This window comes from Pagrus pagrus (genome assembly GCF_965226575.1).
Source record: "Pagrus pagrus genome assembly, chromosome: 13".
Taxonomy (NCBI): Eukaryota; Metazoa; Chordata; class Actinopteri; order Spariformes; family Sparidae; genus Pagrus; species Pagrus pagrus.
In genome coordinates, this window is record NC_140197.1 from 1961562 (window position 1) to 1985357 (window position 23796).

The 23796-nt window shown below is 42.9% G+C and overlaps 1 protein-coding gene across 1 annotated transcript; it reads right to left on the minus strand.

The window, feature by feature from the left end:
• Positions 1-11024: 11024 nt before the first annotated feature.
• On the minus strand, positions 11025-22212 carry LOC311267762 (uncharacterized protein; the record flags this gene model as incomplete). The annotated part of the gene is made up of 10 exons (XM_084370992.1): positions 20842-22212; positions 13851-13976; positions 13588-13702; positions 13365-13427; positions 13199-13253; positions 12663-12754; positions 12341-12458; positions 12109-12210; positions 11728-11898; positions 11025-11077 (listed from the first exon to the last, which is right to left on the minus strand). Exons 1-10 carry the CDS (start codon positions 21003-21005, stop codon positions 11025-11027), a joined length of 1059 nt encoding a protein of 352 aa, XP_084227118.1. The 5' UTR covers positions 21006-22212.
• Between the last annotated feature and the right edge of the window lie 1584 nt (positions 22213-23796).

The window sequence follows — 23796 nt, forward strand, 5'->3', positions numbered from 1 at the left end:
ATTATGATATATCGTTTAGCTCTTTTAAGTCTGAGATTACCGAATTAAACTTATTAAAATAAATGTTCCTCGTTTCGTTGAATGTTTTACATTGTAGGAGAAAGTGCATCTGTCTCAGCCTCACCTGTCGAGCAGTGACCACATGTTCTGCTTTCTTTTGGTTGCCATGATTGTTTGTGTCTTCCTGTTTGGATTGTCAGTTTGTGGTCACTGAGCCTGTACTTGGTGAGCATCTGTCTCTGCTTTCTATCTCTGACTGTTCATTCATCGTCTCTTTTTAGGGCGAGATAACATTCTGATCTACTTTGGCTTTTAGTTTCTTCTTTCCAATGTTCCAGATAGATTTCTTTACATTGTGTTATAATTTGCTTTACTCTGATTGGTGTTTGGAGAGCAGTGTTGTTGTGAGGCTGGTCAGACTGTCTGAGAGGGGGCAGTTAGCCTCAGTACCAGCTGACATAGGGGACTCTTTTCTGGGCTCAGCTCAGAGTTTGGAGGGCTTTGGAGTGGAGGGTGTCTCTGGCTGGATTTCAGGTGGTTAAAAAGTTGAGCGTTCTCTGTTGAATGTTAATTATCAGTGGGTATCTGCCTAATTCTGCCCTACATGCATTTGTTGGTGTGTTTCTGTGTAAAATGTGTCTGCAGAATTCTGCATGTAAAGACTCTGTTGGATGTTTGTCCCAGCGGGTTTAGCTCTGATGACTGAGTGGACCCCATACTTCACTACCATACAGCCAATGGGCTGGATGACACTATCAAATATTTTAAGCCAGATTTTGACTGGAATTTGGAAATTATAAAATGTTCTCTTAATTTAGTTTTATTTATTTGCACAATTAAAAAAAGAAAAATACGCAAAGAATGGCAAAGAATACCAATAACATACAGTGCAGGGAGAGGCAGAAAACCCAGTGGGCTTATTTGAAGCCTCCACCTAAATAATGTTAAAATTTCACAAAGTTGCACGTAGGGCTCTTCAGCTTTTTCTTTTACAGCATCACTGCCATGTTGAAACTCCCTGATGCTGTCATGGTTATACCAAGGCAGGCATAACTCATGCTATGTTCAATGATATGATTATTTATGGTAAATTGGTGTTTGTTCTCCTGGCATCTGGGGCGTTTTTGAAAGATCACGACATTAGATTTCTTCATATTTACTGCCAGGGCCCAGTTCTGACAGTACTTTTCTACTATGTCCAGCTGTTGCTGTAGTCCTTGTTCAGTAGGAGACAGTAGGACAAGGTCATCAGCATAAAACAGAGACTTCACCTCTCTATCTAGGAGGGAGAGGCCAGGAGCAGCACATTGATCCAACTCAACAGCAAGTTCATTTATATACACGTTAAATAAAGTCGGACTTAAATTGCAACCCTGGCGTACACCTCTTCTCTGGGTGAAGAATTCAGTTTGTTTGTCTCCAATTTTAACAAATTTTTAACTATCTATCTATCTATCTATCTATCTATCTGTCTGTCTGTCTGTCTGTCTGTCCGTCTGTCTCAACTCAACTTTATTTAAATATCACTTGATTGATGATCCAAAGTGCTTTACAGCATACAGAGGAAAACAAAATGAAAAAAAGGAGACAAAACAAGAGAAAACATGTCATTACTGTTATTATAGCAGCATTTATAATAATAACAATGGCAACAATATACTTAATATACTGTGGGATAGGTTCCCCTCTGAACCTCAGCTCTCCCTACTGGTGCGGGGGAGCGGTGAAGCAGGAGATTCAGAATCAGAATTTCTTTATTAGTACTGCAAACGGGGAAATTTGTGCATCACAGCAGCCAAAGGACAGTTCAATATAACAATAAACAATAATAATAGTAAAAAATAAACAATATAATATAAGGTAAGAAATAGAATCGTATATACATAATATGTATGAATATAAACAGTGTAATTATAAACAGTGTTGTTATTAATAAATAATAACTATGAATATGAGAATTGCCCAGTTAGTGCAAACCAAAATGAGAAATTAGTTGCTGCTGAAGGTGAGGTTCGCCCAGGGCGTGGTGCACAATCAGTCAAGATTTATTTCATAGCGCTGTTTACAAAATTGCATTGTCACAGATTCCTTCACAGATTACAAAGAAACCTACATTTTGCCCCACCACCAAATTTCCCATCCTCCTGTCACATCTACCACCACCCACATACCGGCAGCTATCTGAACAAGAGAGCTGCAACTAATATACAGTAAAAACTACTATAAAACAATAAATTCTAAACTTTCCATTTTCATAGTCCCATTAAAGTATTCACCTTTCTAACAATTAGATATAACATAAATAAAGTTGTCCTCCTATAGGGGGATATACAATTACATTGTAGCTTCACATTTAAATAGAAAATATTGTAGTGACTGGAGGAGTACCAGTTACGGACAGTGAGGGCTAGGTGGCGCAATGACTCATGGGGGTGTAATGTCAGAAACTCATGAGACTGTTATTGTTTAGATATGTTTCGTTGTATTACTTTCTGTACATGTTCTGAGTGTTGTGGTTGTGTCCTGTTATGTTCTGAGGATATGTGTGTTTAATTAGCATAAATATAAGTTTTACATTGTGGCCGAATATGATATAGCGGGCAATGATGTTGATCAAATGTTTGACTTTCTAGGGGCGTGTCCAATGGCAATAATCTAGGTTGAACTGAAGGAGTTTTTATTGAGACTGTCTTCCTATAAAGCTTGTCACAATAAATAAGTTCACTGACATCAAGAATTATTAGTCACAAACTTTACTTCCTTCATCAAATCACAAAAAAAATCCCATTACAGCTTTGCCAATGGAATCAAGACAATTTAGCGATGCTTACGTCTGGGTTGGCGTTGTCAGCGCCGCCCCTCCCTATACGCAGAACACGCGTTGTGCGTAGGGCCCCACGATCCGTGGGGGGGGCCCATTTTGCACAAGGGGACGCATTCTCTGCAAATGCGCAAAGGATGCGCATCTCTGCCGTGAGGCGCGCGTAGAGCACCGAGTCAGCCCGAGGCAGGAGAGGAAAAAAAAGAGACGAGTAATCTGACACCGCACACGTTGCCGCAATGATTGACAGCACCCAGCATCTAACCAATCAGCGGTCAGATGCGCCAACAGGCAGTTGGATGCAGGTGGGGAGATGGCCTCCAAACGGCAATATGAATCAGGAGCAAGCAAAAGAAAGACAAAGTCAAAACAAGAGCGAGGTGAAGGAACTCTTTCAATCATCCGGGGCATATCCTGGCAAACATAGTACTGAACCCATCATCCCTTTTATTGTAACTTATTCTCATCAACTCCAGCCACTTTACTCTCAAATCAAATCCCACTTCCAGGAGGCACAGGCTAACGTCACAGGCTTACAAAACTACAAAGTGATAATAGCCTACAGGAGAAACAAAAACCTCTGTGACATCCTAGTTAAAACAGCATTTGGTAATACTCAAAAGTCAAAGGTCAGAAATCCAAAATTTATTGAAACATCTTATCTGGAGAACCGATTTTCCCAGCAGGGCTGGCCGGTGTGGCAATCCTTTTCGGAAAATTCATACAATCTTATCTATGCCATTGTCACAAACTCCAAGGCTGAACACTGCCTGCAGGAGAACCAAGTGGGATGGAGATGTGAGCACCTCCCACTGTTCCTCCCACTTTACTAATAGAGGCCCAGTTGAGGCCTTCCCCCTTTTCCTTTGTCTCCGGACTCTGTGTGTGTGTGCTGGTGGTGCTCACCTGATTTTGCCATGCGTGTTTGACTTCATCTCATTGTAAGTAAATCTAAACTTATTTCAATGCATTAAGGTTAAAGGTCAATGTTTAAGTTTCAAGGCTTAGTATTTTAACATGCCTAGTTCAATGAGAATCATTTGGTTTGATGTGTTTATGGATGATGAACTTAAAAGATTGATTGTATTCTAATTTAATGGTATTTAGTTGTATTTATCAGGCATGAATTACTTTGTTTCCTTTCTTTCTTTTCTTCCTTTTAGAAGCATGGCACTCGGTGACACCACCCCTCAATTCAAACATTAAAACAAATAAACAGAGATTACAGGCAAAGCACTTCTGTGTCCTGGTGGTTTGTGTGGCTCCAGTCTGAACCTTCACAACAGCCATAAAGTGCAGAATTTGCAAAAAAAATATACATAGGGGAAACAGGCAATACTCTAAGATGCAGAATGTATCAACACAAACACCATATAACTAAACAAAACAAATCGACACTGCTCTACGATCATTTCAGGACTCACGACCCACAAAAATACATATACATGGGCCTTGAAAATAATAATGCCTGGTCCAAACCCGAAAGGCAAAAACATGGAAGAAAATGGATCCACAAATTGAAAACAATTGATCCACTAGGATTAAATGAGAAATGTTATTGAATTTTAAGGTCTCTAAAGGCACTGCAACAGCCTGATAACACTTTCCCTTTTAAAAACACATTTTTTTTATATAAAGTGTGTTTATTCTATTACAGTTTGTGTTTTTTTAATGAATTTGCATGTTTTATATTTTATTCCTTTATGAGAATATGTATTTATTTATAATTCTACTAACGTGATTGAATTTTAACCCAGGTTTTTTTTCCAACTCCAGGGAATAGAATATCTTCAGTGCCTACCTTTTATTCATTTTAATTTGTCATTTTATCCTCATAACAGATCTGCCTTTGACCACAAACCACCAGCGCATGTCCACTTAAACAGACAGGTCGCTCCTATGGTCGATACCATCCCTCACGTGGGTCCACACGCCACCTGAAAGGAAAAACAAACCAATTCTTCACACTTCTTTTCTTTTACATACTTTAAACTCTCTCTTATGCCTCACCTTACCATTTTCCTAACCTTAACCTCCCCCCCCAGCCCTAACCTTAACCTTTTCCCTCTCCCCCCAACGCCTAATCCTAACCCTTCCTTCCCCTGCCTTACAAGTAAAAGGTTCTTTTTTTAATCTGTTGGTCTCCAATCATCTTTGAATAGCCCAACCCATGTTAGGGCCACATCCTAGACTTAGTTCTCTCCTCAGGTCTCTCTATCTCCAACACGGTTATAGAAGATTTTCCCCTATCTGATCACAGGGCAATAATGTTTGAAGTTGATCTGCCACACTTTTCCCCTACCCACCCTGCTCTTCTCTGCTCCTGCATTGGAAATTCTTCTGCAGCAACCAGGTTTGCAGAATCCTACAGGGAGGCTCCCATCATTATCAGCATGATGTTCTAAGTAAAAGTGAAAAATAACAATAGTTAATATGAGTAACATGAGAATCTTGTCTTTGACATTGTGTATTTAGAGTTCTGTGGAGATGTTATGTAATTTGTGATGATGTTTCTGCAATAAGATGATGTTCCTAGCTGGTTCATTGAGTGACAACCCAGAAGATCTACAAGTGTAGTGATGACATGTAGACTATGAATACCTTACATTATACTCGGCATCTCACTGCATTTTCTTTTATTCATTTAACATATGGTAAATTATTTTTGACTATGTGGATTATAGTGGATTACTAAATGACCTGACATCCTTGTGAATCAATTCACCCTGATAATGTATATACAATAGGCTGCAGTCAATTATATTTATAAAAGATACATTTACATAATATTTATTTATTTAGTGATCATGGTGTTGGTGCATAATAATCAATCAATAAATAAATAAATGACGTCCTTGTCAGAAGTACGTCACACCAAGGGGGGAGTTGTGGATTCTACAAGTGAAGACCACTTCCGCGTTCAAAAAGCTTCAGTTTAGATTAATCAATATTCTGAAGAAAGATCTGATTATTAGCCATAACGCTGTAACCATCCAAGGAAGACTGTAAAGATAGTATGTGCTTCTGTTGAGTCCAAAAGCCTCGTGTAATATCAACTTTATTTATTTAAAACACGTTTTGTTTCAAATGTCATATCATGGAGAAGCACTACATTACCCATAATCCTCATGTTTATCAGCGACATGTCTGATTGGTCGAGCTTGCTGTTACCAGCAAATAAAAAAATAAAACAAATTGAGCTTATATTTTCTTAGTAGGCCTAACTAAAAGGTCTTAACATCTTTTTTGTTTTCAACATTGAATGAAACGGTGCTATATTGTTAAAATTCAACAATAAAGTGCATGAAAGTTGGCTTGAATTTTGACTTCTTTTTTTCTTTTTTTTCATAATTTTCACCTGCATCTTTCTGGTCCACATCACATCACATTTAATGTAATTTTTAATTCAATGAGTGAAATTTTATTTTTTTATCTGAAAAACATTATTATGAATTCAAGGGTCAGAGGTCACAAGGAATAAAACAGGGGTTTGAAATTGCACACGGTGGATGACACTAGCCCCCTGATACACATACATATATATATATATATATACATATAATATATATATATATATATTTCAGCCCCCTGCGTCAAACCGTTGAGTTATTAATTGTCCCGCCTTTTTTAAATTCAAATTTCAAAAAAGTGCTGTCAGACATATGGCCCTCTACACCCTCTCATGCAGCTGGCTGCTTTGGAGAAACTTTTGTTCTAAAAGTCGTGCAGGTCTGAATTGTTAATATGTGGTTTGGCGGCCCGGGATGAGCGCGTAGACGTCCGTTCGGTGCCGATCGGACCCACGCTTCTCGAGAGGCGAGGCTTTAGACAGACGCTTTCTGCGGCCTTCTGGAGGTCGCCGTTTCCATGGAGATGGACCGAATCGCTCGAAACTTGGCCTGTGGAGTGGTGACAAGGCTTGGATGAATCCCCCCGAGACCCAACTCTGTGGGCTAATCAGAAAGCCAAGTAGCCTCACGGGGGTCCGATCGCAACGGGACCAAACGTTTATGATAAGAGGCCGTCTCACAGCAACATACTGAAATTTCAGGGTCCTATCTCAAAGCGTTTGTGAGATATTAAAAAAGAGCAGTCGTAAAGGTCAAATACCAAGAAAACGGTGACCTTTGACACTTGTGAAGGTCACACGGGCCTGAATCTGCACATACTGGGTGTCCCTAGCCCCCTGATACACTTATTAAAAATTCAGCCTGATAGGCCAAAGCATCTGTGAGCTATTAAAGAATTGCTGTTGAAACATTTCTCCTTTAATATGAGGTCAGAGAAAGGAGCATTATTTCTGACCCTTCTGAACGTCACAGAGCTCTGAATGTTTGCACACACAATCTACTAGACATTCTGGGACAAATGTTAAAAGCTCATCTTCATCTCAGCTTCCTGCACCAAAGTCTAAGTGATTTATTAATTTAACACTAATCAGTGACCTCTGACCCTTGAATTCATAATGTTTTTCAGATGAAATATAAAATTTCACTCATTGAATTAAAAATTACATTAAATGTGATGTGGACCAGAAAGATGCTGGTGAAAATTATGAAAAAAAGAAAAAAAAGAAGTCAAAATTCAAGCCAACTTTCAACTTTCACTTTTATTGTTGAATTTTAACAATATAGCACCATTTCATTCAATGTTGAAAACAAAAAAGGCTGTAAAGACATTTTAGTTACTAAGAAAATATCCTTGTTATAAAATAATTATCACCAATAGAAGTCTTAAGTCAGTGCATCTTTATTTCAGCAAATCATGAAACTGGTACAGCCCTTGTCAAGTTGTCTGTGTCCAGGGATCTTAAAGACTTCCAGCATGTATTTGCTTATCTATAACACAGAAAATAGTGTAACAGAATACATGACATTCAAAGAATGAGCTCTTTGCACAGATTGTTAGTCTTTGGTCAAAACATCTTCCATGCCTAGTGGCCACTAGCATGTGCAGCCTTGACATCACTGTGCCTATAACAGTCACAGTTGAGCCTCGCTGAACTAGGTCAAAAGTCATAGACTTCCTGTTAAAGCTGATCAACAAATCAACAATCATACAACACAAATCACACATATTTCTAAATATTCCTACAGTTCTACAACAAAGATGTAACAAATTTTCGAAAAAAAAGTAGAGCAACAAATAGTAAAAATCTGAAAATCACAGGTGTACTGCAAGTTAGAAATGGGACAAACCGTTTACTCTGCTCCAAATACTTTACAATATCACAACATTATTCTGTCTGTTTACATTACAATGACTCATTTGTCACTTCAGCCTGTAAACACCAATGTCTCACATCCAACATAGCATGTGCATATATAGTGTAGATATGGACAAACAAATACAGTAATTACATTATCTATGACATCATTTGATTATTAATACTGAAGCATCAGTGTTAGAGTCGCATGCGTTACTGTTGGAGATGGAGCTAGTTTCAATTACTTTACATACAGTAGCCTGTTTAGTCTGGTGGTACCCAACATAGGTCAGGCCCCTCCAAAGGGTCTTCAGATAAATAGTCATTAATCTTCTACTTCCTCTGACTCGGGGCTAGTGTAGCCATTGTCATCCCACTCCTCAATATCCTCCTGTGTGTGAAGTAAAACTGGTTCCATGGCAGCTATACCACTGTACACATTCACAGCCTCTTTGTGTTGCCCTTTGAGTGCTTGCAACCTCCGGTTGAGGACACTACTGAGACCATGTGTTGCATCCGCTGTTAGATCACCAAAATCTGCAGAGGAAGTGAATGGAAAAACATAAAGATGACATATTACATAGTAGCAAGGCTCACTGTCAGAGAAAACATGGTAATTGCAACTGTCCTTACATTCTAAAATGGCGCATATGAAAAAAACACAACAAACTGGTAATTGCATCTTAAACTGAACGATGTTAGCAGTAAAAGTGGTACTTAAAACTTTTTTAGATTAATGTTTGATACAGTGCTTGACAATTACTCAATTGACTGAAATTAACCGATTATAATCTGATAATGAAACAGTATTGCCAGAACAGAATGTTTTAGAAAGAACAATTTGACTTCAGCCTCTGCACTTAAACACAGTTGTATTGTAATCGTAAGAAATGCAATGTGTAGAGTGGAGGAAGAGATCTCATACATACTGCAGGTTTTGATGCTCTCTAAAGTTTGTCCTCTGAGTGTCTCAACCTCTTGCACTTCCTTCAGAAGGTACTTGATGTGCTGAGACATTTCTTTCACCAGTATGCTCTGCTCCTCCTCCAAGCGTTTCAGCAGCATTACCTGGTCAAAGACAGCAAGGGAGTAGGTCTGATTTTGAGATTGGTGGGGACACAAAAGTGCTCCAAGGCAGCACTCCTGAAAGTTGATGTTTTTTTGCATTAGCAATCATAATTTCACGTCATGCAGATGTTATAGGTTAAATAAGGAACATACGAGGAATAACCACAATATTAATTTGACAACTGTATAGCAACTACTGTAAACACATACACACTAGTAATACATGATGAGGCCTCTTTGAACACCAGACTTGATATAAAGCTCTGATTTTAAAGCCACATGGGTGAAGCATTGCTATTCAGATCATCATCGCACTAACATTTGTCACAGTGCTGAATGTCATGACTAACATATCCATCATTATTTAACCTCACCTGTGAATGTCCAGCCTCTCTTTCAGCTTCTCCTCCTCCATCTCCTCCAGCCTCTCCTTCTCTACCTCCTCCTGCCTCTCTTCCTTCATCTGCTCCAGCTTCTCCTTCTCTACCTCCTCCAGCCTCTTCTCCTCCATCTCCTCCAGCTTCTCCTTCTCTACCTCCTCCAGCCTCTTCTCCTCCATCTCCTCCAGCCTCTCCTGCTCTACCTCCTCCAGCCTCTCTCCCTTTACCTTCTCTGGCCTCTCCTCCCCCATCTCCTCCAGCCTCTCCTTCTCTACCTCCTCCAGCCTCTCTCCCTTTACCTTCTCTGGCCTCTCCTCCCCCATCTCCTCCAGCCTCTCCTTCTCTACCTCCTCCTGCCTCTCTTCCTCTACCTTCTCTGGCCTCTCCTCCTCCATCTCCTCCAGCCTCTCCTTCTCTACCTCCTCCTGCCTCTCTTCCTCTACCTTCTCTGGCCTCTCCTCCCCCATCTCCTCCAGCCTCTCCTTCTCTACCTCCTCCTGCCTCTCTTCCTTCATCTGCTCCAGCCTCTCCTTCTCTACCTCCTCCTGCCTCTCTTCCTCTACCTTCTCTGGCCTCTCCTCCTCCATCTCCTCCAGCCTCTCCTTCTCTACCTCCTCCTGCCTCTCTTCCTCTACCTTCTCTGGCCTCTCCTCCTCCATCTCCTCCAGCTTCTCTGCTGTCTGTCACCTTACAAACATATGTTGATGCATGACATGAACAGATACATTAGGGATACAGTGATCATAGAGCTTGATGGTACAGTTACTGCCTGAGCAAAAAAGGCTTTTACTAAATATTAAGATTACTTAATATTAATTAATTATATTTTATAATTATAAAATCACATGATCATGTAGAATCTGAGGTTTTATTGTATTTCCACCACAAATTTTCTTTATTCGTGTGTTTAAACCGTTGCTCTCTTCTACACAAATACATGAAAATAAAAATTAAAAATAACTTTAAAAAAGTGTATCTCTTTGGCATTAAATATTCACTTTTATTCAATAGCTGTATTGTTGAGCCTCTACCTATACACCCTTGAAGTAACTTACACTTTGACTCCTACAGAAGTCTCTTAAATCCAGTTTTCTTTTCTTTGACATCCTTCAAATCCTATACAGCACACACGCACGCACACACGTACACGCACGCAAACAGACACAAACACAAATGTAAATGACACCACTGATATTAAAATCCATCTAGCTGACGTGACCCAGGAAGAACAAATGCCGAACATGTTGACAACTTACACTCGCAGCTCAGTTAACATTCACTGCCTCTCGTCCGGTCCAACTAGCACTTTGCAGGTAGTTTTGACAAGCAGAAGGAGTGACAGTGGGGACAGCCAATCACATGTAAGTTAGCGAGAAACCGGCAGCCGATCAGTGAGCGGTATTTAGGTTAGAGGCGGGACTTCTAGCAGACACCGACATTTAACCCTTTGTGTGCCACAATCATTGACTGAACACTACGGACAGCGGTTGTATTGATAGTGACTACACAGTAGCGGCTGAATATTGGTAGGGACGTGTCCCTAGCGTCCCTACCCAATTCTGCGCCCTTGAAAGACAGACCTCTTCAACCTGAAGGTGTTGCCTTTAGGTAGAGAAAAGGAAAGGAGTAGTAAGCCAAGGAGTAATTATTAATATAAATGTAACAGAATGACAATTGTTTCCGACATAACTAGATATCTTTGGTTCCCTCGAAAGTTAAAAATGTAATCATTACCCAGTGACAATATAATTAGGACGGAGATAGTGAAATTTTGATGGTAATGCAAGCATCTAATTTGTGATTACTACATCAGAATAACAATGCAGATCTCACCACTCCATTTCTGCCCTAGAATTTGTATTGTGATTTCTTTTTATAAGAAAATATCAAGTCGGTGTGTCTGTGTGTTATTTTGGAAAATGTGGTGTTATCTGGAAGACCCACAGAAGCCATTTTGGGTATTTAGCTAAATGTTTGTGTTTTTGTCTGTGGTTTACGTAATTTGACACTGCGATTAAGTGTGACCTGTGCACGATAAAATCACAAACTTTACAGGTGTATAGGTCACATCAAAATGGAGGTCAAGTTTGGAAATCATTCTGATTCAAGCAAGGGCATCGTTTTAAAACATTGACATCGAGATAAAATCTGAGCCGTGCAAGATAAAGTCACAAAACGTACACGTGTGGAGTTCACATCAAAAATAGGCATAGACTATAGACATAGACTAAAAGATTTAGGAATTATCATACGTTCATGTTGTCCTTCCCATGGCAGGATGTAGCCATCTGTCAGACTGCACGCCAACTCCACATCAATCTGACCTTCTTCCACTAAGGTGTTGTACTCCAAGACCTTTTCGTGAAGCTTCTTCTTCAGCTCTGTCATTTTCTTTCGCTTCCTTTGTCGTGTTTGATTGCTATCTGCAAAGTCAAATGAAAAGAAAACCATGCCAGAACTTTTTTGTTGTTACAGAAGTGTGCATACATACGTGCACATACATGCACACCTCCACAACATCTATCTACAAAAAGAACCACAATCAAAATAAGTCCTGTGACTTTTGTGTTATCCTTGATATTATTTTAATTGTGCTTTTAAATTTAAATTACATGTTAGGTCTGATAACTAACCATGCAGACGATATAGATCTTGCTTCTTGCGCAAAAGGGTTACAGTGATGTTCTCAATATCGGCCCTCAGGTCTTCAGTACATCCCGGAGTGTAGACTCTCTCTAAATAGGACAACAACAAAAAATTGAGAGGTGATGTAATCAGTAACAGTCTCATTTGTAGCCACCTTATATTTTGTATATAAAAATAAGTCATTAACATGAAAAGACATCAAAGTATTCCATGTTTTACCTGTGGCTGCCCATTTTCTGACATCACACACCCACTGCAGAATGGTCTCCTGATCGATATGGTGTTCATTTGTGATGTTGCCGAGGGTGGCAGCTTCCACCTTTGCCCTGTCTGTGATCTTTTGAAGAGGAAAAAAAAGAAACCACCAGTTTCAGCGAAGCTTTTGGTACAAGAGCTTCATCAGAACAAGTGAAAAAGTATAGACTCCCAAGAGGTTTGGATATTCAAAAAAAACTATTGTGAGGTTACAATCTGTTAAAAGTACAGGCATTAACCATAAACATGTAGTGTCAGATGAGAAGACAAATGTAATTTCCCTTACTTTGACATATCTGTGGGCTAGTGCTTGATGAAGGCTGACTGACTTCCTTCGATTCCAACCCATGGCCTGTTGAGTCAACATGTTCACTCTTCCTAGTTAAAACAAAAATGCATCTGCAAGCAAAAAAGTAAGAATTTACATAAAAATACAAAGTGATAAACCTGACAGACATGACTAAAACATTTATTTAAAGTGTGCTGAACTACTGAAATATGTATTGTGTTGTACTGTGTGTTATGTCATAATATATTTTTATGTAATATGTTATTATATATTACATCTACATTGTTGTTTGTATGTCTACTCACCATGTTTATGTTTTATATTACTGTTTCTGTTGTGTTTTGTTCTTGTCACCGTTTCCCCAATAAAAATAAAAAGTGTGCTGTACTAGTAATTACAGTAAAGGAATACAATGACAACCTCTATAGGGAGGGAACAATGAAACAGTTTTTAAAATCATCTGTAAAAAAAACACAAAAACAACACTATTCAGGATGTATTATCAATGAGTGTGTTGGAAGTGTAATACTAACCTGCCTTTGTCATGTATTTAGTGACAAGAGCTGCCCGAGAGAGAAAGCTGTTTACCTATAAAGCAAATATATCAATTAATGTTTAGTCTCTTTAACATAAAAAAACATCTTCCATTCTATTTATACTCGTTCAATTCATACAGTTACAAAAGTAACAATGACATACTTGCTCCACTTCTTCTCCCACTGTATTTCCTGCTCCATCCTGGCTTCTGCCACCCCATTTCACCTGCAGGACAGTATGGAAAGTTTTATGTAACATTGCTTTGATACAGTAGATGAAAAATAAAGTCATAAATGGTCTCTGACATCTCACATAACAGAAGCTTTTCATTTCGATGGTGGGAAAAAGTCCCCGCACAAGCAGCTGAAAAATGTAATTCATGTACCTCGCATTTTGCTGTATGGGCTTTAGCGTGCATAACGCTAAGAAATGGTCTCATTTCTATCAGGGGCAGAAGCTCTGGTAGCCCCTCCGCTACTTTGTTGAGGTAGGGCCAGTACCTAAAAAGAAGGAGTTGCATCTTATGATTGTTACAAAGAACTTTTTTTTTTAATTGACTTGACAACAATATCAACCTAAAATCAATCATCACATCAGTGAAAAGATGAGGCACTGGCAATGGATTTGCAATAAGACAAAGATGATTACCTGCATGTAACATCCATACAGAAGAATGTTACATTTGCCTTCTTTGCCATCTCTCTTTGGAGGAACATTGGATAGGCAAATATCTCTCCACGGAAATGGTTGAGTCCTCGCAAGAGAAACCCATGCCTGTATTAAACAGAAGAGAAACTAGTGGTTAATAAAACTGACCCAGCAAAGCCTGGCTCAAGCACATAGCATCTATATCATCTGGGTGCCTAGACCAAAATATAAATCTTGCTGTTAAAAAGGATGGATAAATACCACTCCTAAATCAAAAGTGTGTATGGCTTACAATTCTAAGACTTTATCCTGACCTTGCACATGATAGGTTGATAACAGTAAGAATAGGGAAAGAATATAGTAACAAGTATGTAGTGGAAAATGGAACTCCTCAAGGGAGTATAGTTAGTCCAGTACTGTTTTCAGTTATGATTAATGAAGTGTTTAGCAGTGTAGATAGGTCTATTGGGGTTGCATTATTTGCAGATGACGGAGTCATGTGGAAAAGGGGAAGGAATGTAGAGTATATGGTTAGGAAAATGCAAGAGGCAATAGGAAAAATAGAGTGTTGGGCACGGGAGTGGGGCTTTAGATTTTCAATAGCAAAGACAAAAGTAGTATGTTTCACAAAAAGGAAAATTCAAGATCAGATTCAGCTTAAAATGTATGGAGAAAATTTAGAGAGGGTAGAATGTTTTAAATATCTGGGTATTTGGTTCGACAAAAATCTTACTTGGAAAGTTCATATAGGAAAAATTATTGAAAAATGTAAAAAAGTACTGAATGTTGTTAGATGTCTGAGGGGTAAAGAGTGGGGAGCAAATAGAGTGTCACTGAAAACTGTTTACATTGGGCTAATCAGGGCAGTTCTTGACTATGGATGCACAATATACCAGTCTGCTTCAAGAACATTACTAAATAAACTAGACACAATTCAATATCAGGCATTGAGACTCTGCTGTGGAGCTATTAAAACAACCCCAGTGTCAGCCTTACAAGTAGAAATGAACGAAATGCCATTAGAAATTAGGAGAAACCAGATTTCACTTACATACTGGGCAAACTTAAAGGTCCATAAGGACAGTCACCCCACTCAGGCCGTTTTACAAAAATGCCAAGAGAAGGAAAGGAGACAGCTGAAGAGCTTTGGTTGGACGGTGGGGGATGCGGTAAAAGAAATAGGGATAGGAGAACTAGAGATAAGCCCCACTGTACTTTTTTCCACTGTCCCACCTTGGCTAATAGGGGAGATAGAAGTAGATATACATATGTTAGAGAAGAAGAAAGGAAAAAGTATAAATAGGGATCAGGTAGATAGATATATAGAGGAACAATACTGTAGTGAATGACCCGGTGGACCGGGGAGAGTGGGGGATTGTTTGTATGGGGATAATTGCAGAGTGGCCGCACCTGTGGAGGGGAGTGTTTTCGGGAGGAATAGGAGATGTGAAAAGAGAGAGAGTGAGGGGGTGCGGGCGTCTCTGGGGAGCGGAGTTCGGTGAGCATTACAGGGTATCAGCCCAGCCGAGCATTTGCTGTTCACTCAATATCGGGGGGTGGTGGCCGTTCGCATGCCGTTTAGGGCTGCCGGCGGCGAAGATAGGCAGCGGGTGTAGGGCGAGGTTCCGGCGTGAGGCAGGGACGAAGTAGTGTTAGCGGGGAAACCTAGGAGTGTCTGTTTCCGCTTCCCGGACTGGTGTTGAGGCTCTCCTGCTGCAGGTGGAGACGTCTCACGGCGCTGGACCGGCGATCGCCTCGCAACCGACTCCGACGAAAGCCGGCCGGCGTTAAAGCTCAGACCCTGGGGGAGGGTCTCGGACCCCGGGCCAGTTAAGTGATTTTAATTGAGATCGATCAATTTGGCGTTATTTTGTCTGTGTGTGTTTTGTCTTTAGTGTCATGAATTTTAAGACAACAGCGTGGCTATAGTGACGGGGTGGGAAGGGCAGTTAGGGGAAGGTAGACAAGTCTCAGAGGTGTCACAGCATGTGGGTCCATAACACGTGTGTGTAGTGGAGAGTGAGTTGTTTGCAGTGCAGTGCAGTGTCGTGTGGTGTGCCCTGTGGGGTTTGGTTTTGCCGTGCAGTACTTGCAGTGCCCTAAAGGGGGTGTAGTTCCATGTGGTGCGGTCCATGCTAATAGTAGCCTTACCTGTTTCTGGCCCTGGAGTGGCACCTTGAGGAGCAGGCTAATGACTCTCACTGTGTCCCATCCTCGTATGCTGAGCTACTTGCTGTACTTTAAGAAACTTGTGTTAATAAAGAATATAACTACCTGCACCTTCTAGTTTCCTCCTTCTTGTGTGTGCACAGTAGAAATACTCTGTGTACGGGCCCTCTACATTTCTCGCATTAGAAACAAGGTTTATTACACTGGTGGCAGCGGTGGGATCTTGTGTCTCCCAAAATTAAAACTTGGTAGAGCGTGGCCCTTTAAGATGTCGGAGACAGAAGGTAATCAGTTGCCGCAGGTGTGGAGTAATGGGAACAATACTGAGGAGGGTCCATCTACTAGCGGCGGTCACCATGGGACCCATTCTAGGCAGTCAGTTGTTGGCCTGACGCCCCGTCCAGTCTTCATGCCAGATACATTTACGGGAGTGGGTCGTGAGTGGTCCGATTGGTCGGAACAGTTTGATTTGGCCGCTGAGGTGAATCATTGGGATGAGGCACTTAAACTTAAGTTCATGTCTCTTTTACTAGCGGGTCGGGCTAGGGACATGTACAGTGGGTTGCCCAGGGAGGCTAAGAACAACTATGCATTATTAAAATCGGCCATGACTCGATGTTTTGAGCCATGTGACAGCAACGACTGGAGCAGGGCTAGCTTTACTGCCCGGCGGCGGCGGCCCAATGAGACGGCTAGGGAGTTTGGGAACGCTTTGAGGAGGTTGGCCACTAGAGCGTACCCCACAGCGGATGAGTGCACCCGTGATATGTTGGCAAGGGATCAGTTTATTTTACATTTTGCTACAGGTGATTTTCGGGTCAGCTTGCGTGGTGCCAAACCCAAAACGCTTGAGGAGGCCATTGAGATTTCCTCCGAAATGGAGTTGCTTAGAAACTTGGAGCAGACGCAGGTAACTTCGGAGGCCAAAGTGATGGGGGTGTCGGTGACCAAGTCTAGCAGTGACGAGCAGATGGGATTGTTGGTGGGGATGGTTGAGGAGTTGAGACAGGAGGTGCGGTCTCTCCAATCCACGGTTAAAATCATGCAAGCAGCTCCAAAGGGACAAAATCCTCCCAGGCCCACTGAAAACCCAGATGGGGGCCTTAGGGGTAGTGTAACATCTAGCTGGGCAACCAATCGTGGGTTTAGAGGAGCAGGAGGGGGCTGTTGGGAATGTGGGTGTAGCAGGCACCTCAGGTGTGATTGCCCATATTTGCAGGGAAACTAGAGGGGGCAGGTACAGTAGGCCAACTGCCTGCCCCCGAACACACCGTTACAACTGTGGCCTCTGCAAGTAATCATGGGGGTTCAGGGTATATTGCAGCTAAGATAGGCGGGTTAGACTCTATCCTGTTAGTGGATAGTGGGGCAACATTGTCTGTTATTCCAAAAGGGGTTTGGTTAGCCATTACTAAGGGGGGGTCAGAGCTGGTTGGGCACCAGGGGGATGTTTCTGCTGCAAATGGTGGGGGGATGGGAATCCTAGGAAAGTGGCACACTGTGTGTCAGTTTGGTTCTCTGGCATTAGTTACAGAGTTTCTGGTGGCTGATGTGCCGTCTCAAGAGATCTTACTAGGATTTGATTTTCTCCGCAAGTATGGAGCTGTGGTGGATTTTGGGAGAAAGGAATGTAGAGTAATGGGTAAACTATTCCCCCTTATTGTGCCAGCAGAGGTGGAGAAACCACAAGTTGTATCAGTCCCTGTTGATACAGTAATTCCCCCCCGCAGTGAAGCCATTATTACCGGTAGGGTAGAAAACATTGTTGGGCCGGGACAAGAGGGAATGCTTGAGCCTGTTGAATCGGTGTCGAACCATTGTAATGTTATGGTGGCACGAGTGGTCTGTAAGGTGGAACAGGGCACTCTGCCGGTTTGGGTCATCAATGTAACCGACGACGCTCTCACCTTGAAGGAAGGGGTAAAAGTGGGTATGTGGCATACTGATATCGAAGTGGGGAGTAGGGCAGAACATCTGGGGGCGGGGGTGACGGGGGGTGTTTCACGCTCACCCTGGACAGCAGATACGCTGTTGGTACATCTTGGGTTACACCAGAAAGCTTTGGAGACTTCTGAATTGGCAGCCATTCGGGATATGTTGTACCGGAACTTATCAGTGTTCAGTTCGGGGGATAATGATTTGGGGAGAACTCACCTTACCAGGCACCAGATTGATACAGGGGGAGCAAGGCCGGTGAAGTTACCTCCTCGTCGTGTCCCTCTACATTTGCAGCACGAGGTATCAGAGCACCTAAAACAGATGCTTGAGAATGACATCGTCCAGCCCTCTCACAGCCCCTGGGCGGCGCCGGTGGTTTTGGTTCGCAAGCGAGATGGAAGTCTCCGCTTTTGTGTTGACTATCGTAAACTGAATGATTTGACTCGAAAAGATGCGTACCCTCTGCCCCGTATTGATGACGCTCTCGACAGCTTGAGTAAGGCGTGCTGGTTCTCCACTCTCGACTTAGCCAGTGGTTACTGGCAGGTCGAAGTGGATCCTCAAGATAAACCTAAAACTGCCTTCATTACGCGTCAGGGCCTCTTTGAGTTCAATGTGTTGAGTTTTGGCCTATGCAATAGCCCCAGTACTTTTCAGAGATTGATGGATCTGGTGTTGGCAGATCTGCAGTGGACGACATGTTTAGTGTACTTGGATGATATCATCGTGTTTGGCCGGAATTTTCATGAGCATTTGTCACGTTTGGATGAGGTGTTGATCAAATTACGCCAGGCTAATCTCAAAGTAAAACCATCTAAATGTAACTTGTTTTCTGCCCAGGTGAAGTATTTGGGCCACATAATCTCAGCGAGGGGTGTGGAAGCTGACCCTGCAAAGGTAGAAGCAGTGAGACAGTGGCCGACACCAAAAAACCAGACGGAAGTAAAGAGTTTTGTTGGACTGGCCTCCTATTATCGGAGGTTTGTGAAAGGCTTTGCAGAGATTGCACGCCCCCTTCATCAACTCACAGAGAAGGGTAGACGGTTTAAATGGACAGAGGACTGTCAGTCATCCTTTGAACAGCTTAAACTTAGCTTGATGTCGGCCCCCATTCTTGCATATCCTGATCCTTACAAAACTTTTATTCTAGACACAGATGCCAGTGACGCAGGCATTGGGGCGGTCTTGTCACAGGAAGAAGGAGGGCAGGAGCATGTTGTAGCTTACGCTAGTAGGGCTCTGACTAAACAGGAAAGGAAATATGCTACCACCAAGAAGGAGTTGCTGAGCATGGTCACTTTTACAAAACATTTCAAGCACTACTTGTTGGGCAAAGAGTTCGTGCTGAGGACGGACCATAACTCTTTGAGGTGGTTGCATAATTTCCAGGGGCTAGAGGGGCAGCTAGCCAGGTGGTTGGAGCAGCTGACTAGTTTTCAGTATAAGATTGTGCATCGCCCAGGGCGAGAACATGCTAATGCAGATGCCCTCTCCAGGTTGCCAGCGTTCCTGCCAGCCGCCTCGCCCACTTTGATAGAAGGCGAGGTAGCGGAAGGCCCAGTAGCTCAGGCTATATGTGCAGTACAGCATATAGGTTCTGTGGTGCCCCCAGGTCAAGAGGTGGAAGATGAGTTGGCGGAGGCTCAAAGAGAGGATGCTGAGTTGCAACAAGTCATTGCTCTTAAGGGGAGGGGGAATGAGTGTCTACAGCCTCCTAGTGAATTGCAGAGGTTTGCACCAGTCTGGGCGCAGTTGCAGGTACAGGGTGCTAGGTTGGTGAGGTTACCGCCGGTAAATTCTGATGCAGCTAAACAAGTGCAGGTTGTTCTCCCCAAATCCCTGGTGCCAAAAGTGTTAAACCAGTTGCACAATTCGGTTACTGCAGGCCATTTGGGGGTACAGAAGTTGCAAGCCAAGGTAAAGGACCGATTCTACTGGCCGGGGTGGTTTGGGGATGTCAAACGTTGGTGTCAGGAGTGTGTAGACTGTGGTTCCCGAAAGACAACTGGACAGCAATTGTGTGCCCCTCTTCAGCCCACAGTCACCTCAAGGCCATATGAGCGGGTAGCCTTAGACATTTTAGGGCCACTGCCTGAAACCCCTGAGCGAAACAAGTACATCTTAGTTATTGGGGATTACTTTTCAAAGTGGACAGAGGCTTTTCCCCTCCCCAACCAGGAAGCTCAGACAGTGGCCAAAGTGTTGGTAGAGCAGTGGGTCTGCCGACTGGGGGCCCCCCGCACAATTCACACCGATCAAGGGCGAAATTTCGAGTCCAGCCTGTTTAAAGAAGTGTGCCAGCTGCTAAACATCCATAAGACCCGCACGTCGCCTTACCACCCCCAGTCTGATGGGATGGTGGAAAGGTTTAACAGGACATTATTGTCCATGTTGTCCCTGTTTGTGGAGGAGAACCAGGCTAATTGGGATGCATTGTTGCCGTATGTGATGTTGGCATATAGAAGTAGTGTGCATTCAAGCACGGGGTTTACGCCCTATAAGGTGGTGTTTGGGCAGGAGATAGTGCTCCCAGTGGATGTTATGTTGGATCTTGATGGAAGGGAGAGGTTCTCCGCAGCGACGCAGTACGTGTCCAGGTTGGGTGACACGTTGTCCACAGTGGTGGGTGCAGTAAGGGGCCATCAGGCAAGGGCCTCTGGTAGGCAGAAGGAAGCCTTTGATGTTAGGGTCAAGTGGCAGTACTACTCAGAGGGGGAGTTGGTATGGGTCCGCTCTAAGGCTAGGAAAAGGGGTGTCTGTCCTAAGTTGCAAAGGAGATTTAGGGGCCCTTATCGGGTCATAGAGAGAATCACAGATGTCTTATATCGTTTAGTGTTAGTTGAGGGAGGGAAGGAGGTGACTTTACATTACAACAGGCTCAAACCTTTTCTCTCCCCTGTACCAGAGACGATCAACCAGGAGGGTGCATGGAGGCGGCAGGCCACGCCTCAACGTCCAGGAGCGAGCGGCAGCACCGGCTGGGTCCGTTGGCGAGCCCCAGGTGTGGCGGTGAGGTCTGGAGAGGAAGAGACCCAACGGCCAGTACATCCAGGACCAGGGAGCACATCAGCGACCAGCCAGGTGGTGACGGGAGGAGAGAGGCAGACAGGAGAACCAGCAGGGAGAATCCAGCAACCAGCAGATCCAGGGGTGCAGAGCATAGAGACTTCCAGCCAGGGTGCCCGGGAAGGAGAGAGACAGAGGAGAGGATCGACATTGCAGGAGAATGCAGCAGTGGCCAGCCAGGTGGCCGGGGAAGGAGAGAGGCAGGTGGGACAACAGACATTGCAGGAGACGAGCCAAGGACGGCGCAGGAGGCCACCTGTGTGGGCCAGGGACTACGAGATGTTTTGACTCGGGGACGAGTCAGATTTAAGGAAGGGGGGAGTGTAGTGAATGACCCGGTGGACCGGGGAGAGTGGGGGATTGTTTGTATGGGGATAATTGCAGAGTGGCCGCACCTGTGGAGGGGAGTGTTTTCGGGAGGAATAGGAGATGTGAAAAGAGAGAGAGTGAGGGGGTGCGGGCGTCTCTGGGGAGCGGAGTTCGGTGAGCATTACGGGGTATCAGCCCAGCCGAGCATTTGCTGTTCACTCAATATCGGGGGGTGGTGGCCGTTCGCATGCCGTTTAGGGCTGCCGGCGGCGAAGATAGGCAGCGGGTGTAGGGCGAGGTTCCGGCGTGAGGCAGGGACGAAGTAGTGTTAGCGGGGAAACCTAGGAGTGTCTGTTTCCGCTTCCCGGACTGGTGTTGAGGCTCTCCTGCTGCAGGTGGAGACGTCTCACGGCGCTGGACCGGCGATCGCCTCGCAACCGACTCCGACGAAAGCCGGCCGGCGTTAAAGCTCAGACCCTGGGGGAGGGTCTCGGACCCCGGGCCAGTTAAGTGATTTTAATTGAGATCGATCAATTTGGCGTTATTTTGTCTGTGTGTGTTTTGTCTTTAGTGTCATGAATTTTAAGACAACAGCGTGGCTATAGTGACGGGGTGGGAAGGGCAGTTAGGGGAAGGTAGACAAGTCTCAGAGGTGTCACAGCATGTGGGTCCATAACACGTGTGTGTAGTGGAGAGTGAGTTGTTTGCAGTGCAGTGCAGTGTCGTGTGGTGTGCCCTGTGGGGTTTGGTTTTGCCGTGCAGTACTTGCAGTGCCCTAAAGGGGGTGTAGTTCCATGTGGTGCGGTCCATGCTAATAGTAGCCTTACCTGTTTCTGGCCCTGGAGTGGCACCTTGAGGAGCAGGCTAATGACTCTCACTGTGTCCCATCCTAGTATGCTGAGCTACTTGCTGTACTTTAAGAAACTTGTGTTAATAAAGAATATAACTACCTGCACCTTCTAGTTTCCTCCTTCTTGTGTGTGCACAGTAGAAATACTCTGTGTACGGGCCCTCTACATTTCTCACATTAGAAACAAGGTTTATTACAATACTCATCATTTACTAAAATATACACAGACGCTTCAAAGACAATTAGTAACAGAGTAGGAGTAGCATTCACCATACCAGAGTTAAATATTATGTCAAGTAAAAGAATAAATGACAATCTATCAATATTTACAGGAGAAATGATAGCTATTCTGTTAGCTCTTGAGTGGGTAGAAAGAAATAGACCAAACAAAGTAATAATAGGATCAGATTCAAGCAGTGCATTAATCAGTCTCAAAAATATGAAGTCAGAATCAAGACAAGATATTCTGGTAGAAATAGCTCAAAGTGTATATAGAATTACCAAAGCAGGAGTAAAAGTGAAGTTCACTTGGATTCCAGCCCATATAGGTGTAGATGGAAATGAAATGGCAGACAAATATGCAAAAGATGCAACAAAAAAAGTAGAAGTTAATATGACAGTTAAATATAGTAAGGCAGAGGTTAAAAGCATAATCAAATTAGAAATGAAAAAGAAGTGGCAGGAGTGTTGGAACAAGGAAAACAAAGGTAGAGTGTTCTACAGTATCCAAAGGGAAGTAGGAAAGATGAGAGAAAATAGTAGAAATAAAAAAGAAGAAGATATAATATCAAGAATGAGATTTGGGCACACTGGACTTAATAATACGATGAAATTAATAGGGAAACATGAAACTGGTTTGTGTGAACACTGTAATCATACAGAAACTGTTGAACATGTAGTTATATATTGTCCTAAGTACCAGTGTCAAAGAAGGTTTCTAAAAGACAGACTAAGTAGGGAGCAAATTAAATTTAGTATTAAAGAGGTATTACAACTGAACTCAGGGCATGTAGGATATAAAGCAATATTTAAGTATTTAGAAAAGACAGGACTCATTAAAAGAATATAAGTATTAAGGTATTATTAGTATGGTATATGTTTGATAACAGTTATTTAGGTTTTTTTTAAAAATGTATTTATTTATTTTTATTTGGTTTGATTTATTTGTTTATTTATTTATATTTTCATGGTATTTTTGTTTGTTTGTTTGGTTTGTTTTTTGTTTTTCTCATCTAACGATAATCGTCAAATTCCATTCTGATCCACACTCCAGTTCAGAAGGTGGCGGAAATGCACAAAAAGTTGTTTGCCAACCGCCATTAAAAAGAAGAAGAAGCTTGCACACACGCACGCACGCACGCACGCACGCACGCACGCACGCACACACACACACACACACACACACACACACACACACACACACACACACACACACACACACACACACACACACACACACACACACACACACACACACACACACACAGACATAGACACACAACACTTACCTGCAAACTGCAACTTGAATGCCCTCCTCGTCTATTTTGGCACCAGGCTTTTTGGCCATTTCTCTGCCAGCAGTGAACTTGGCAGTGCCACAAACAGCACTGTCAT